Here is a 14,332-nt window from a genome sequence, read left to right on the forward strand (position 1 = left end):
ACTGTCAGGTGTCGGTGCTGGGCTGAGGTGAGTTGCAGACACTAAAGCTCCCCCCTCCCCTTCAGGACTCCAGAATGCCAGCTTGTGGGCCCGGAGTCCGAGCTTGGAAGGTGGTCCTACAGCAGACCTGGCAAGAGAGGGAGGAGGGAGAGGAGGAGAGAAAAGGGGAGGGGAGGGGAAGGAGGGACAGGCCCCAAGGTGAAGATCACCTTCACCAGCCCCCAGTGGGCCTCCGGGCTCACCCAGCGCCCGACCTTCGCTGGGGTTGAAGGGGCGGGGCGCAAGGGAGGGGCACCCCTGAGTTACACAAGTGGCCTCCTTCCACCAAAGAATGCGTTCATCCTCCCAGGAGCCTCACCCTCCACCCGCTCCTATCACTGATGAGACGAACCGCAAGGAGGAACTTGTGCAGCCCATAGTTATGGTATTAATGAATAGTTAAAAAAAGATTTACACTTCTTATGATCAATATTCTGAGTTATTTCCCTCAAAGTATATAATTACAGTGTCTTCAGAGTTTTCATCATTGTTTGAGGTGGCAAAACCATTTGTAATTTTCATTAGCCAGTAAACATGTAATTAACATTCAGCACTGTGTTTAACTTAATTCCTGTTTAAGACAAGGACAAGAAGCAGCCGAAGAGCGTTAGTTCCATTTGTCAAGTCTGACATACATCTTCCCATAACAGGCTCCTAAAATGAAAGATCCATGTTTCCCTATTATTCTTCCTCTTAAAACAAAACAATCTCCACCCCTCCCAAAGAAATACTCCATGACTTAAAACCATATTCAAAGTGTGGGAGGCAGTGCAGTTTATCCCCAATCTTCGCCAGTGGACTGTAGTCATACTCTCTTTATTTGTTGTGGGGAGAGAATGAAAAGAGGGGTGAGCTGAGTATTCCTGCCATAGAGGCATGAAGAGGGTAACCCCTCCCCCCAAGACATAGAGTTCCTCTTCAGGAAAGTTCTAGACTAGGGACGGGAAAGGGGGAGAGGCACAATCCACAGGGGAGACGGGCTGGGGGGGGGACTCAGCTGGGGGGCCTTGTGTTAAAAGTAGACACTGAAGATCCATCAGATTCTTAGGAAAATATTGTTGTCCTCCTGTTTCAAGTTCTATCTGTGCTCCAGGGCGAGGGAAGCCTGCCTGCCAGTCTGCGAGGCTGCTGCTGTATCCCCTCCTCTCCCACCTCTGTTTTTTTCCAACTTGCTTTAGGATTAGTCTCCATCCCTCCCGACCCCAAACAGTGGAATTTGGCTGTGCCTCGGTCTTGCTCTGCCACATCTCCCGTAGTTGGCGATTTTCTGTTGAGGCTGAGCCGGTTGCTCCAACCTCCGACTAAACTCATTAAGTTGGGAGATTTTTTTCAATTGGACGGGTGTTTTTAAAGTCTCGTCTTTCCAGCCCCAAACAAGGTGTAACAACGCACTCTTCCTTCTAAGGAATGAGATGAGAGACAAGGATCACTCCCGACATCTCCTACCTACGGTTTGGGGATTTTTTTCTTAAAGGCGAGGCTTGCATTCCTCTGCAGCTAAGTAGAGAGCTCCCTGAAACCTTGTCTCTCTAAAGTTAGCACGCAGGGTTTTCCAAGGCTGCGAGCTAGCGCCTGGTACATGGGGAAGCACTTCCTGGAGGTGGAAGAGCTCTCCCTTCACCTTTCCTCTTTTTCCCTGCAGGCTAGTGCCTACTTTTTATCAGTTTGCACAATCGCTTAGATAAACACCGAGGAAGCGATTCTCTTTAATTATCAAAGACACATCTTTTCAGGGGGCCAACAAAGCATTTATTTCACTCGCCAAACTAAAGGAGAGTTCTTCCAGTTTAGAAGGAAGATGCAAGCGGTTTGGGACCTTGAACAAGGCAAATATGGTTTTGGTATGTTTACTTACAGTATTTTTTCTTTCTTCTCTCTCTCTCCTTTCTCACTTTTCTCCTTGTGCTGTGTGGGGTTGGGGATGACTTGGGGTTTTTTCAAAAAATCGGTTTGCTAACGTGTGTGGAATGCCTAGGACTGTGGTTTAAGGGGTTTCGGGAAGGGGGGGCAGAGTCAATTCATTGCATTGCCATGTTTTATTACATGTGTGGTGTGGTAGGCGAAGTGGTGCAGGGGGGAGAAGGGGGAAATACAATTGCAAAGCTGCCAAAATATGATTAAGCCGAAGCATAAAGACTGCGGAGCCTCCCATCTCGCCCTGTCTCCTCAAACTCATTTCCTTCCATAGAAAAAGCCGAAACCAGTCGTATAAGCGTGGCTTTCCAAGGAGTATGCGACTCGGTTTTCTAACCAAGGAGCTGTTAGGCTCGCGCTAAGTATCCGAATTTACTGTATGCGCTGCGTTTTGCAACCTTGTGCAACTGACAGGCAGGCAGGCAGGCAGGCAGGCAGGCAGGGCGCGAGCGGAGCGGTGGCCGGCGTCCTCGGCCGCCGGTTGGGGAGGCGAGCGCCCGGCTAAGCCAGGAGAACCGCGACGAGACGGGGTACTCACCATCCGGCGGGGTGGCGGAGCTGGCGTGCGGATTTCAGGCAAACGTTTAACTTTTGGCTGTCTATTGCAACCGCGCCGGGCTGGCTTAAGAAGCATTGCTGTGCTCTGTCCAGAGCGTTCAGGGAACGGTCTCTCATTTTTAAAAAGCCAGGGAGAGAGACGCCAGAGACAGAGAGAAAGAAAAAAGAGAGGAGGGGGTGAGGGGGACGCACAGAAACCCAGTTCAAAAAAAAAAAAAAATCATCACCTCTTCACCAGTGACTCGGGAAACGCAGAGGTGGAGAGATCCGAGTACAGTCCAACCACGCCAAAGCCAATTAATTTTAAATCCCGGAGAATAATTCAGATTAAATGTACAGAAGTTTCATTCTGCAGTGTCTACGTGAGCCCAAAGTCGTTTCCCTTTAAGAGCTCGCTTTCTTTTAAAGTTGAATTTTAGGCGGCGAGGACTCTTACACTAGGGGGCAGACAGATACTGTACTAGCTGCAATCTTCAGCAATTTTTTCCCTCCCAGCATATGCTCTGATTTAGCACTGTAAATTTTTCAGAGGCCCCAACTCTGACAGCCCCTGGTGATTTTCAAAGTACCACTAGCCAGTGGTTAAAAATTGCATTGACTTGGAAGTTCAGAGGGACACAATGGAAGCCCCTTTCCCTATTCATGGAGCGTCAGTGTGGTGGAAGAGAAAAACACACAGGGACTAGATTGAAGGAAAGGAGGAATTCAATGAGTCCTGGTGCACAGAACTGGCTTCCCCCGAGTTCAGAGTTAAACTCGGCATTTGCTGGGTTCTGTATTCACAGTGTGACTTAATCTGTAAAGAATTACAACCCATCCAGCCGCTTTCTGCAAGAAAATCATACTCCTGCGTGTGTGTTTGTCTGCCCAGATTAAGAGAAATGCTATTCCAGCTTTCTCCAGCCAAATTAAAGCTTGCCATTCCTCTCATTAAAATAAATTTACATCTGCAATAAAAGCCTGGCCTGAATTTTTCTTTTTTTTTTTTTAAAGAAAAGAACAATATATTGATATATATTGGTTAGTGTTTGAGCTTTTTAATCTTGGCGTCCAGGCGAGTAAGCATCTCTGAGGAAGACCTTTAAAAACATTTTTTTTTTTTGCTTCTTTTTTCTTCCTAGTCTGCTGTCCCTGTGTCTACTGCACAGTAATATTAACTACAGTTCATATAGTGATTTCTTTAACCTGACAGCACTTCCATAACTGAATGAGTCTCAAAAATTCAGAAACACCTCTGACTTGAGGGCAGCCCTGCGGTCGTGTGCCTGGCAGGCTCCAATTTCACAGGAAAGCTGCTGGGAAGCTCTCTATTTTCAATCGAAGGCCAGCAGAGCGAACTTCAGATTCCAAAAAATCTCTGCCTGGCCTGGGGACCACGAGCCTCCTTTTCTCTTTCTTTCTTTCTTTTTTTTTTTTTTTTTTTTTAATAAAAGATGAACATGTTGCCGTGGACGGCCCCGCACTCAGGAGACAAGATTAAGATTTCCCTATAATCAATTATTCTCATCTTCTATTAAATTGAGATGAGAATACCCATTAGATTTCCTATCTCAATTGCAGTCCCACTGTATCTAGGCTGTTTGCCCTTAATCTACTGACATATGTGGAATTAGGCAATTGCTCGAATCACAGAGATTGAAGGGGGGCTGGGATCTCAAACCTGTCCCTTAGAAATGATTTCTTTTCCATCCCTCTTGTCTTCTTTAAGAGAAAATTACACTGTGTCTCTAATCAACCTCAAGTTTTTGAGTCCAGCTTCGCTCTGATGTTTAATAGCTCAGGTTTATCTTGGTCCACGGCGGACTACAGGCTCCTGGGTGGTGGTCGGTTTGGTGTGTGTGTGTGTGTTTACAACTTTCAAATAATCCCAACACCTACAGCTTCTGTGAACTCTGCCAACGCCTCGCAGCGAGACGGAGGGTCGAGCAAGCTGGTTTCGGGAGAGGGGCTGACGCAGAATTGCCCTGTCCCTAAAACGCCAGCCCTCGCTGCTCACCCCTCCACTTAGCTCTGACCTCCTGTTTTGCCTCTATGTGTGCGAAGGGAATCGAACACAAACTGCAATCTACACATGTCAATTAAACGCAGAGTTTCTTTTTTAAAATACCTTATCTCACCAATTTTTCGAGCTACCAGGGATGCCTTTCCGCAGTCGTCCATTTCCTCTTCATAAGTGCTCATGCTTTCCCCAGAGCTCAGCGTCTTTTGTGTTAAATGTTTTAATTGTCCATAAACCTGGTTGGCTTGGCGGCATACAGTTTTTCTTGATTGCAAAGTGTGTCTGGCGGAAACATAATTTTCTGGTATAAACGTGGAAGAACGGCAGCTCACGAAAAGGCATGGGAAGCTGTGGTGCGTTCCAGGGAGCTATCTGAGGTTGTAAGCCAACACGCCTTGCACTCGGGGGCCAGCTCGGTGGCTTTCGCACATGGAGCAGACGCTGAAGTTGTCCATGTCATAGGCAGACTCCTGAGGGAGAAGGTGGCTTGTTACGCGTGTGGTTTGTGTGGTGAGCTGGAGCTGGTGTGATTTCCAATGTGGGGCAGAATCTCTGGGTGTGTTTTCACGACTGTATGAATGCTTAACGGGGACTTGCAGAACAATGAGGTCCCTCCTCAACTGTTCTAGGACGCAGGAACCCAGTCGCCCAATTCTTTGTCTGCGTACATTGACAAATGTGCATCCGATGCCTGTGCGCCGACACGCCTGTGTGCGCGGCCGGGCTGCGGCCACCCCCGCCTGTCCGTCAGCCGGCCGAGCGCTCTTTCCTCGGAGCACTGCGGCCGGGGCTGGCGGGACCGGGACTTCGGAGTTTGCAAAGACCTAAGAGAGGAGGATAAAGTTGGCGGAAATTGATTGTAATTGCGTCATGACAATGAGATGTAGTCTCCTTGTGCTTCTCTCAGCATCCAAGATGCTTAACTCGAGCGATTCAACGTCAGGCCACCTACCCAGGAAATGTTAGCCCTGGCCAGACCAGCCAGTAAAGGGCTTCCCCACCCCCTCTCGGGGGGGGCGGGGTGGGAAAGGGCCGCCTGACCCAGCCAGCCAGAGGGCTCTGCCACCTCCCGGGTTTGGCCAAAGCCCGGGTCTGGGGCAGTGCCCGCGTGCTGGGCTCCGGCACCTTGCGGCTCCCCGCCGCCGCCCCTCTGCCACCGAGCAGCCGCGGGAACTTTGCTGGGCGTTGCGCGCGGTGGGCCAGCGGGCTGCGCCAGTCCCCGGCGGTGCGCGCGCGGGCAGCGGGCTCGGGGGCTGCGCCAAGTTGCGAGAGGCGAAGTCCCCGCTCGCTTCCCTGGCGAGCGGCAAGCGGAGCCTTTAAGAGGCGTCGTGTGTGTGTGTGCGTGTGTGTGTGTGTGTGCGCGCGTGTGTGCATGTGTGTGCGCGCGTGTGTGTGCGCGCCGCTCCCCGCCGCGGCCGAAGCTGGGGTGCGGGCACGGGGGGTGCGGGCACGGGGGGCGCGCTCCCCGGGGCCGGCGGGCGCACGCGGCCCCCTCCCCCCGCGCCCCGCGCCCCGCCCCCAGCCCGCACCCGCGCCCCGCGCCCCGCGCCGCCGCCACGCCGCTCGCGCTAGGACCGGGCTGCGCCCGCGGCCGCCATGGCGCTCCGGCCAATGACGGCGAGGGGGCGGCGCGCGCGCGCCTGGCCAGGCCAACCCCGGCGGCTGCCTTATAAGGCGCGCCGTCGCCATGGCAACGTGCGCTAAGTTGCAGCAGTCGTGTCAAAGTTCACTATATAGAGAGCTCGGTGAGCCGATCGCGGAGAAGCCACTTCTGCCAGCCCCGGCGCCTATAAATCGCATTCCCTCCCGCGCCCCCCTTTTTAGCATATTTGATCACTTTGATGCTCTGTTCTTTTCTCTCCGCGGTGTGTGTGTGTGCGTGCGCGCGTGTGTTTTCTCCTCCTCCTCCTCCTCTCCCCGAGTTGCCTCCTTTCTCCGGCTGCCGCGCTGCCTCTTCCCCTCTTTCATTCTCCCTCTCCGTCTCTCTCCCCTGCGCGCACCGAGGATGCGCTTCTAGGTGCCGGGCTGCCCTCCTTGCCGAGCCTTCTCCCCCGCCGCCGGCGAGCTGACTCGTTCCCTATGCGCGTGCGGCGGCGGCGGCAGCAGCGGCAGCAGCGGCGGCTCCGGCGGCGGCAGCAGCGGCAGCAGCGGCGACTGGAGCGGCGGCGGCGGCGCTAGACCCGGCGGCTCCGGCGGCGGCGGCTCCGGGCCCGACCCGGCGGCTTCGGCGGCGGCGGCGGCCCGGCCGGCCCCGCGGGGAGCGGCGGCGGCGGCGGCGGCGGCCTCGGGCCGGCCACAGCGGGCGGCGGCCCCGGAGAGCGAGGCGCGCGGCGGGCGCCCGGGCCGGGCGGCGGAGGCGCGGCGGCGGGCCCAGCGCCGGGACGACGCCGCGCGGCGCCCGACGCGGACCACTTTCATGCTGATTCCCCCGGACCCGGGCAGCGCTCCGGCCACTCTGCGGGCCGCTGGCCTCCGCCCCGGCCTGCCCGGCTCCCTGGGCGCGTCCGCTCTCGCCGTCCTCCCGATTTCGATGGCTTTCCTGAATGGCTGACTGTGGGCTGCCCTGGACTTGGCCCCCGGACAGTCCTCTCTCCTCCGCCGCCACCTCCTCGTCCTCCTCCTCCTCCTGCTCCGACTCCTCCTGGGCTGCACACCAGCTCTGAGAGCGAGAGTGGACGAGAGAGGGAGGGAGAGCGAGCGAGCGAGATCTTTGGAGAGATTTTTTTTTTTTTTGCCTCCTACTTCTGTCTTGAAGCCAGACAATCGACTCGCAGCTCTCCCTCCCCTCCCTGTCTCCACGCTCTGCTCCCGCTCGCTCTCTCCCCGGTCCCCCTTCCCCTCCCCTCCCGGCGGAAAGCCCCCCAAAACCGACCAAGCTGAGCCGAGGGAAACAAACAAAACAAACACACCGGGCCAGACAACCAATCGACACAACTTTGCAAAAGCAAAAACAAAAAAGGAAAAACTCACCAACCTCCACCAACTAGCCCCGAGGCACCCGGGGCGCCCTCCCGCGCCCTCTCGCACCCTCGCACACACAAAAGGCGGCGCGCAGGAGCCCGAGACCCGGGAGCCGCCGCCGCCACCGCTGCCGCCGCCACCGCCGCCCCGCCGCCGCCACCCGCAGCCAGGGGAGCAGGAAGTCCGGACGCGGCCCCCATAGATATGGCAATGGTAGTCAGCACGTGGCGCGACCCCCAGGACGAGGTGCCCGGCTCTCAGGGCAGCCAGGCCTCGCAGGCGCCGCCCGTGCCCGGCCCGCCGCCCGGCGCCCCGCACACGCCGCAGACGCCCGGCCAGGGGGGCCCGGCCAGCACGCCGGCCCAGACGGCGGCCGGCGGCCAGGGCGGCCCCGGCGGCCCGGGCGGCGACAAGCAGCAGCAGCAGCAGCACATCGAGTGCGTGGTGTGCGGGGACAAGTCCAGCGGCAAGCACTACGGCCAGTTCACGTGCGAGGGCTGCAAGAGCTTCTTCAAGCGCAGCGTGCGGAGGAACCTGAGCTACACGTGCCGCGCCAACCGGAACTGTCCGATCGACCAGCACCACCGCAACCAGTGCCAGTACTGCCGCCTCAAAAAGTGCCTCAAAGTGGGCATGAGACGGGAAGGTATCGGCCTCTCCTCTCTCCCCTTCCCCGGGGTCGTGGGCCCTGCGCGGGGTCACCACGCTGAGCCAGAGCTCCGGAGCTGCGCGTTCTGCAGTGGAACCCGCGCCCTACAGCCACAGGCAGGGGCCGACCGAGTCTCTCTCTCTTTCTCTCTCTCTCTCTGTCTCTCTCTCCCTCTCCCCCACCCCCTTCGGGCCCTGCTCATTTCCTTCACACTGACCGCAAGTTTGCTCGAGCCGGCCTCTCTGCGAGGCTCGGGTGGTGGTGGTGGTGATGCTTGTGGTGGTAGTGGTGGTAGTGGTGTTTTAAAACCTGCTTTACTTCTTGCACACTCTCTCCCCCTTGTTTTTCCTGCATGTTCAACATATGTCCCTCCTCCCATCCCCTCTCCCCAGCCCCCACCCTCTCAAAAAAAAAAAAAAAACAACCTGAGATTGTACTTTTGCACAGGAGGTTCAAATTACAAATGGCAATTTTATGCACTTCGCCGTATTAACGCTGCCGCTCGGGCAGCGCTCTCAAGTGACCCTCCGTGGATTAACGTTCTGTTGGAGAAAAAATAATACTTTGTTTTCTTTTTTCTTTTTTTCCCCTTTCACTTTTGAAACGTGGAGCGCGACGGGGCGTAGGCGAGGGTGGGCGAGGGGCGGCCGCTCGCGCCCCGCGCGGCTCGGGTCTTTGTGATGTGCAGTGGGCGAGCGCCGAGAGCAGGGCGCCGCCAATGGCGCGCTCGGCGCCGGGCGCGGGCTCCGGGCCGGGCCGAGTGGAGCCGGCGCCGGGCTTCCTTTGTGTTTCTGCGAGAGCGACTCTCCCGGTCCGGAGTCACATAGCAGCAGCAGCAGCCGCCGAGCGGAGGCCAGGAGAGCTGGCTCTCTCCGACCCCGCGGCCCTTCCTGCCCGCGCTGCGCCCGCGCCGGCCGCCTGCTCCCTCTGCCCGGCTTCCTCAAGCCTCCACCGGCCTCTCTCTCCTCTCTCCAAGCTCTCTCTCTCTCTCTCTCCCCGCCCTCTCCCTGCGGCTGCTTTCTGGGAGCTAGCAGGGCTCCCCCCGCGCGCCGCTCAGCGGGGGTTCCCCGCCTGGCTGCGGCTGGAGCCGAGGGGCTTGGGAAGGGTCGCTCCGGGGTGGCCACTGGCCGTCCCCCTGCGAGCCCTTGTTTCTTCTGCAAACGCGTCTAGTCTGCCTCCCCACCCCCAACTCCAAGACGCCCCTCCCGTTCCCTCTCCTCCAATCAATAAGAAATATCAGCTGTTTAGCAGTAAAGAAGAAAGATGCCCCCAGAATGCCTCATCCCGCCCACAGAGCGGGGACCCCCGCCCCAGGCGAGGTGGCCAATTCCGGGTCCTCGGCCTACCAGCCCCGGGCAGGCCTCGGAGGCAAGTGCGCGACTGTGGCGGCCGGAGCGAGCCTGGGTGGCGAACCGAGCCCAGAGCCGCCTTGCTCGGGGCCGCTCCAGCAGGCCTGTGTTTTGGTGCTTGGCGCTGCTGGGGTCTGGGGTCAGGCTGAGTGTCAGGCCGGTTTCAGATCTTGGGGGGAGGGGAGAGGGAACCCCGGGGGGCCTAGCCCGGTCACTAACTGTGGTCTCCTTTCCTCCCGCAGCGGTACAGCGAGGCAGGATGCCGCCCACCCAGCCGACCCATGGCCAGTTCGCGCTGACCAACGGGGATCCCCTCAACTGCCATTCGTACCTGTCCGGATATATCTCCCTGCTGCTGCGCGCCGAGCCCTACCCCACGTCGCGCTTCGGCAGCCAGTGCATGCAGCCCAACAACATCATGGGCATCGAGAACATTTGCGAACTGGCCGCGAGGATGCTCTTCAGCGCCGTCGAGTGGGCCCGGAACATCCCCTTCTTCCCCGACCTGCAGATCACGGACCAGGTGGCCCTGCTTCGCCTCACCTGGAGCGAGCTGTTCGTGTTGAATGCGGCCCAGTGCTCCATGCCCCTGCACGTTGCCCCACTCCTGGCCGCCGCCGGCCTGCACGCCTCGCCCATGTCGGCCGACCGGGTGGTCGCCTTTATGGACCACATACGGATCTTCCAAGAGCAAGTGGAGAAGCTCAAGGCGCTGCACGTCGACTCGGCCGAGTACAGCTGCCTCAAGGCCATAGTCCTGTTCACCTCAGGTATGCAGAAGCCTGTGCTGGCATGCTGGGGGTCCTTGGGGCCCAGAGAATTAGCAGTCCCCCAGGGCTCGTCCAGCCCTCCACCGCCCTGCGCAGGTCACACTGTTGAATGGAGCCTGAGGAGGGGACTGGGTGCTGCTGCCTGGAAGGCTAGGCCTGGCCTGGGCAGAGAAGGTGGTTGGGCTGCAGGAAGGCAGCTGGGAGCAGACTCCCCAGAGGGTCCGCAGCACTGTCTCCAGATGCTCCTTCTCTTCCCCTGGCCTGGCTGGGACATGCTCTCCTCTCTCTGAGTCCCAGGTCCTAGGCGTGTTCCCTCCATCCTGGCTTTTTTCCCTGGAGCCTCCTGGAGATGCCCCAAGGGGCAGGGGAGCAGCCTGCAGAAGGGAAAAAGTTTGAGTGGGCACTGCAGGCAGAGGCCACCTACCTGAGGGCACCGATTGCTGGGGAAGGGGGGCAAGGCCACCACGACCACTGTCAGGTGAGAGCAGAAGCAGAGGCTCCCTCCTGCCCTGGCCCGCCCAGCACACACCAGGCAACCTTCAGGCAACCCGAAGTGCACGCCAACTCGGGCTGGAGGAGTGTTGCTGGCGATGTAAAACCATCATTGACTGCATTATGAAATCTAATTAGTTTGCATGTAGTTTAACCTGTGTGAGTAATAGATGTGATATTAATGAACTCTTGAGGCCAGATGATTTCTGAAGGTGGCTGGTTTTCCATTCCAGGCCACGCCTGAGCCTTTGGCTGCCTTCAGGCAGGGCTCAGCAAAGACAGGTGCACGGGAATTGCACCCTCCCCCAGCCAGCAGCAACATCACTCCACACACACACACACACACACACACACACACTTGTATAAGTTGTCAGCTGATCCCTTTGTCATGGTTGCAAGGGGAAAGGGGCTCCCAATTAAGAATAGCAAAGGTTTGGGCATTGGCAAGGGGGTTGGAAGCTGGTTGCCTGCTGCACTTGGTGTCAGCTTGTGTAATCAGCAAACCAGGAGAGATGTACAGTTTCTGTGATTAACAAAAAGGAGGCCCATAGAGCCTTCCTCTGTGTCTGCAAGAAGTCTGGGGTCCTAAAGTCCTCAGCTGAGTCTGTGGCAGCTGCAGGTTCTGCTCTGTCTCCAGCCTGTGCCTTGGTAGAGCTTGCCACTTTTCACATAGGAGCCCCCCCCCCCCAGCTACCCAAATGCTGCTTTCTGAAGTCCATATAGAGCCGGGGCTGGGTGGACAGGAGCCACCCACAGGGGTTGGACCTGGATGGGTTTTTCTGGCAAGCCTGTGACATCTAGAATGCCTGCCTGATGCCAGAGGGCATGCTGGCTGGCCCCCTGCCCCACAGCCACCCCCATCCCCTTCGTGCATAAGCTGCCAGCCAGCCCAGGGTTTGGGATGGAGGGGAAAGGGGTGGCTCAATTTCTGGGTATCATTGTTAGCTCCAAGCCTTGCCCTTGGTGTTGGAAGGGAAAAAATGCCTGATACTGTCGTAGCAGTTTAATTTATTACTATTTGCAAAGTGTGGAGGTCTGTGTGCAGAATGCAAATCGCCTGAGGAGGCGAGAAAGGTCCTTGTTATCTGATTCGGATGGGCAGGGAAGGAGTGCAGAGCAGGGAGACCTTCTGATGGCCCGGACACCTCTGCATGCTGCAGCAGGAGGCACACATGCAGAGGCTCGCATCGTGTTCTTGGGGTGGAAGTGGCTGTTTTGGAATATCTGTTTTAATGATTCACAGTATGCGTGTGTTAACCCCAGTCTTGTCTGGGGAGCCCCGAGAGGTCAGGTCACAACCTGAACCGCCTTCGCTAAGAAGCCTCTCATTTCAAAGACACTTATTGTATTTTTTTTTTCACCTATCAGAAAAAGAAAAGTGTTTTCCAGAAGATAACGGGGGGGGGGGTGCTTCTTGGAGGGACCTGGGTTTTAAAAAAATAATAATACTAAAGGGGGTGGGAGAAAAAGAGAGAAGAAAGGGGGGGAAAGAAACAGCTCAAATGAACAGAGAGATCACAGCTTGCATGGCTGCCTTTCAATAGGCTAAACTGACAAGATCAGTTTTAAAGGGCCACTTAAATCAGTTTCAAAGACTGAAGAAAAATGAGTCGCCCTATTTGGGGAGAATCTGCGGCTGGGTCGCAAACGCCATTACTCGGTGCTGGGCCAGGTTATTGCCTGCCCCCCCAACCACCACCACACTATATAATTATGGGCCAAACTATTATTTACAGAGGAGGAGGGGGAGGAGCTTGGCGGTTTGGGTTTTATCTGTTTTGTCTGTTTACTGACTTGGGCCAGAAAGACTCAATGCACTTTTGCTTGGGCCTTTTGGTTGACCAGCCTGAGGACTGCAGCAGAGGAAGATGTGCTGGATTTGCAGCCCCCCGCCCCCCCCGCACGATGGTCCCTGACTCACTCTACCTCCAGCACCAGCAGCACGCTTCAGTCCCTAGGCACTTGCTCAGTCTCCGGTTGGGGCAAGTTGACCAAGAGCACACACCTCATGTGACCCATTTCAAACCTCTTAATCTGATGACTGAAATCTTCCTCTTCCTCTTCTTTTTTTTTTTTTTTTTAACTCTCTTCCAGATGCCTGTGGTCTGTCTGATGTAGCCCATGTGGAAAGCTTGCAGGAAAAATCCCAGTGTGCTTTGGAAGAATACGTTAGGAGCCAGTACCCCAACCAGCCAACGCGGTTCGGGAAGCTTTTGCTCCGACTGCCTTCCCTGCGCACCGTCTCCTCCTCAGTCATAGAGCAATTGTTTTTCGTCCGTTTGGTAGGTAAAACCCCGATTGAGACCCTCATCCGGGATATGTTACTGTCCGGCAGCAGTTTTAACTGGCCCTATATGGCAATTCAATAAATAAATAAATCAAAATGAGAAGGGAGAGTAAAGCAGAGAAAGAAAAGGCAAAAGACTGGTTTGTTTGCTTAATTTCCTTCTGTTAAGAAAGGATATAAAAGGATGTTGCATGTTTGCTAAAAGAAGAGAGGGGAAGAATTTAATGGACTGTGAATTTCCAAAAAAAAAGACTGTCAAATGAACTTTTACAGAATGCATTAAAAAAAAAAAAAAACTCCTGTGTCGGTCAGAACAACTTGCTACTTATCATTTTTGTATAAAAAGGAAATTAGTCTTTTCTTTTTTTGGTAAATTTTTTGAAAAATATTACTAAAAGTGCATTTAAGGAGATTGGGAGAAAATTAGCAGAATGGAGAAAGTAAGTCTTTTTTTTTTTCCAAATTATTAATTGTCCTGTGTCTATGTACCTCTAGCTGTTCTTTTTTTGTATTTTTCTGGTTCCAAACCAGTTTATTCTGTGGTTCTATAATAAGTTTTGATATAATCTTGGCTTCTTAAAAACTGTGTATCATTAAAGTATATGTTCTGCAAGAATTAAAACTGAGTCCATGAAAATATCATAGGAAGACATAAAACTTTTAAAAGGCAACTCAAAGATGATGGAAACGCACTTACAAGTGGTGACCAAAAATGTTAGGTGAAGTTGAGCACTCTTAATTAGTGAACGGGAAGAACCACAAGCAACACTTAACTTCCCCCAGCCCACCCCTCCCCCGCAGAGACACAATGACAAACCTAGCTTTTTAAACATATTTTAAGAAAGAGAATGAACTGTGGAATTTATTGGCAGCCAAGGAATGTGTCCAAGACACATGCTGAGGTTTTGAATAAAAAGTGAACTTTTGTAATTTGAATTGGGTCCCGCTTAGTTCTTGAACTGCTATTGAGACTCCTCTGTTTGTATATTTGCAAGCCCTTTGTATTATAATTGTTGATATTTTCCCTTTTTAAAAAATACCATTGAAATCAGCATGACAAAATAACACTGTTGGCACTTGTAGGTGAACGTGATTGGTTCAGTATCTTAGAGTTTACAGTTTGTGTTTTAAAAAAACTGAAGGTTTTTTTTTTTTTAAGTGCAACATTTCTGTATACTGTAAAAGTTATAATAACTGAACTGTTTGGTCGAGTCTTTGTGTGTTATATTCCAAGGAAATTGAAAGTATTCAGAAATTAAAATATTATTTGATATCTGAAACCTGTTTTGCTGTCCCCAGTCACTGTGCTTCGAC

General features: G+C 54.5%; 1 protein-coding gene across 5 annotated transcripts; it reads left to right on the forward strand.

Moving 5' to 3' along the window:
* Nucleotides 1-1,269: 1,269 nt before the first annotated feature.
* NR2F2 (nuclear receptor subfamily 2 group F member 2) lies at nt 1,270-14,298 on the forward strand. 5 transcript variants are annotated; one of them, XM_040968970.1, is made up of 4 exons: nt 7,676-7,717; nt 7,838-8,117; nt 9,712-10,239; nt 12,826-14,298. In XM_040968970.1, the coding sequence occupies exons 1-4, from the start codon at nt 7,676-7,678 to the stop codon at nt 13,098-13,100; spliced, it is 1,125 nt and encodes a 374-aa protein (XP_040824904.1). In that variant the 3' UTR covers nt 13,101-14,298. The 5 variants fall into 5 exon arrangements, with proteins under 5 accessions (XP_040824906.1, XP_040824903.1, XP_040824904.1 ...); XM_040968972.1 differs by lacking the exons at nt 7,676-7,717; nt 7,838-8,117 and adding an exon at nt 1,270-1,880; XM_040968969.1 differs by having other exon boundaries at nt 7,647-8,117.
* The last annotated feature ends 34 nt before the right edge of the window (nt 14,299-14,332 follow it).

Source organism: Ochotona curzoniae, unplaced genomic scaffold (assembly GCF_017591425.1).
Source record: "Ochotona curzoniae isolate NIBS_2020 unplaced genomic scaffold, NIBS_Ocur_1.0 scaffold_4701, whole genome shotgun sequence".
In the NCBI taxonomy this organism is placed as follows: Eukaryota; Metazoa; Chordata; class Mammalia; order Lagomorpha; family Ochotonidae; genus Ochotona; species Ochotona curzoniae.

Coding starts and splice junctions, on each gene's coding strand:
- NR2F2 (XM_040968968.1), top strand. CDS start 7,676: ATGGCAATGGTAGTCAGCACGTGGCGCGACCCCCAGGACGAGGTGCCC. Junction 8,118..9,675: donor AGTGGGCATGAGACGGGAAG/GTATCGGCCTCT, acceptor CGGGGGGCCTAG/CCCGGTCACTAACTGTGGTC. Junction 10,240..12,825: donor CATAGTCCTGTTCACCTCAG/GTATGCAGAAGC, acceptor ACTCTCTTCCAG/ATGCCTGTGGTCTGTCTGAT.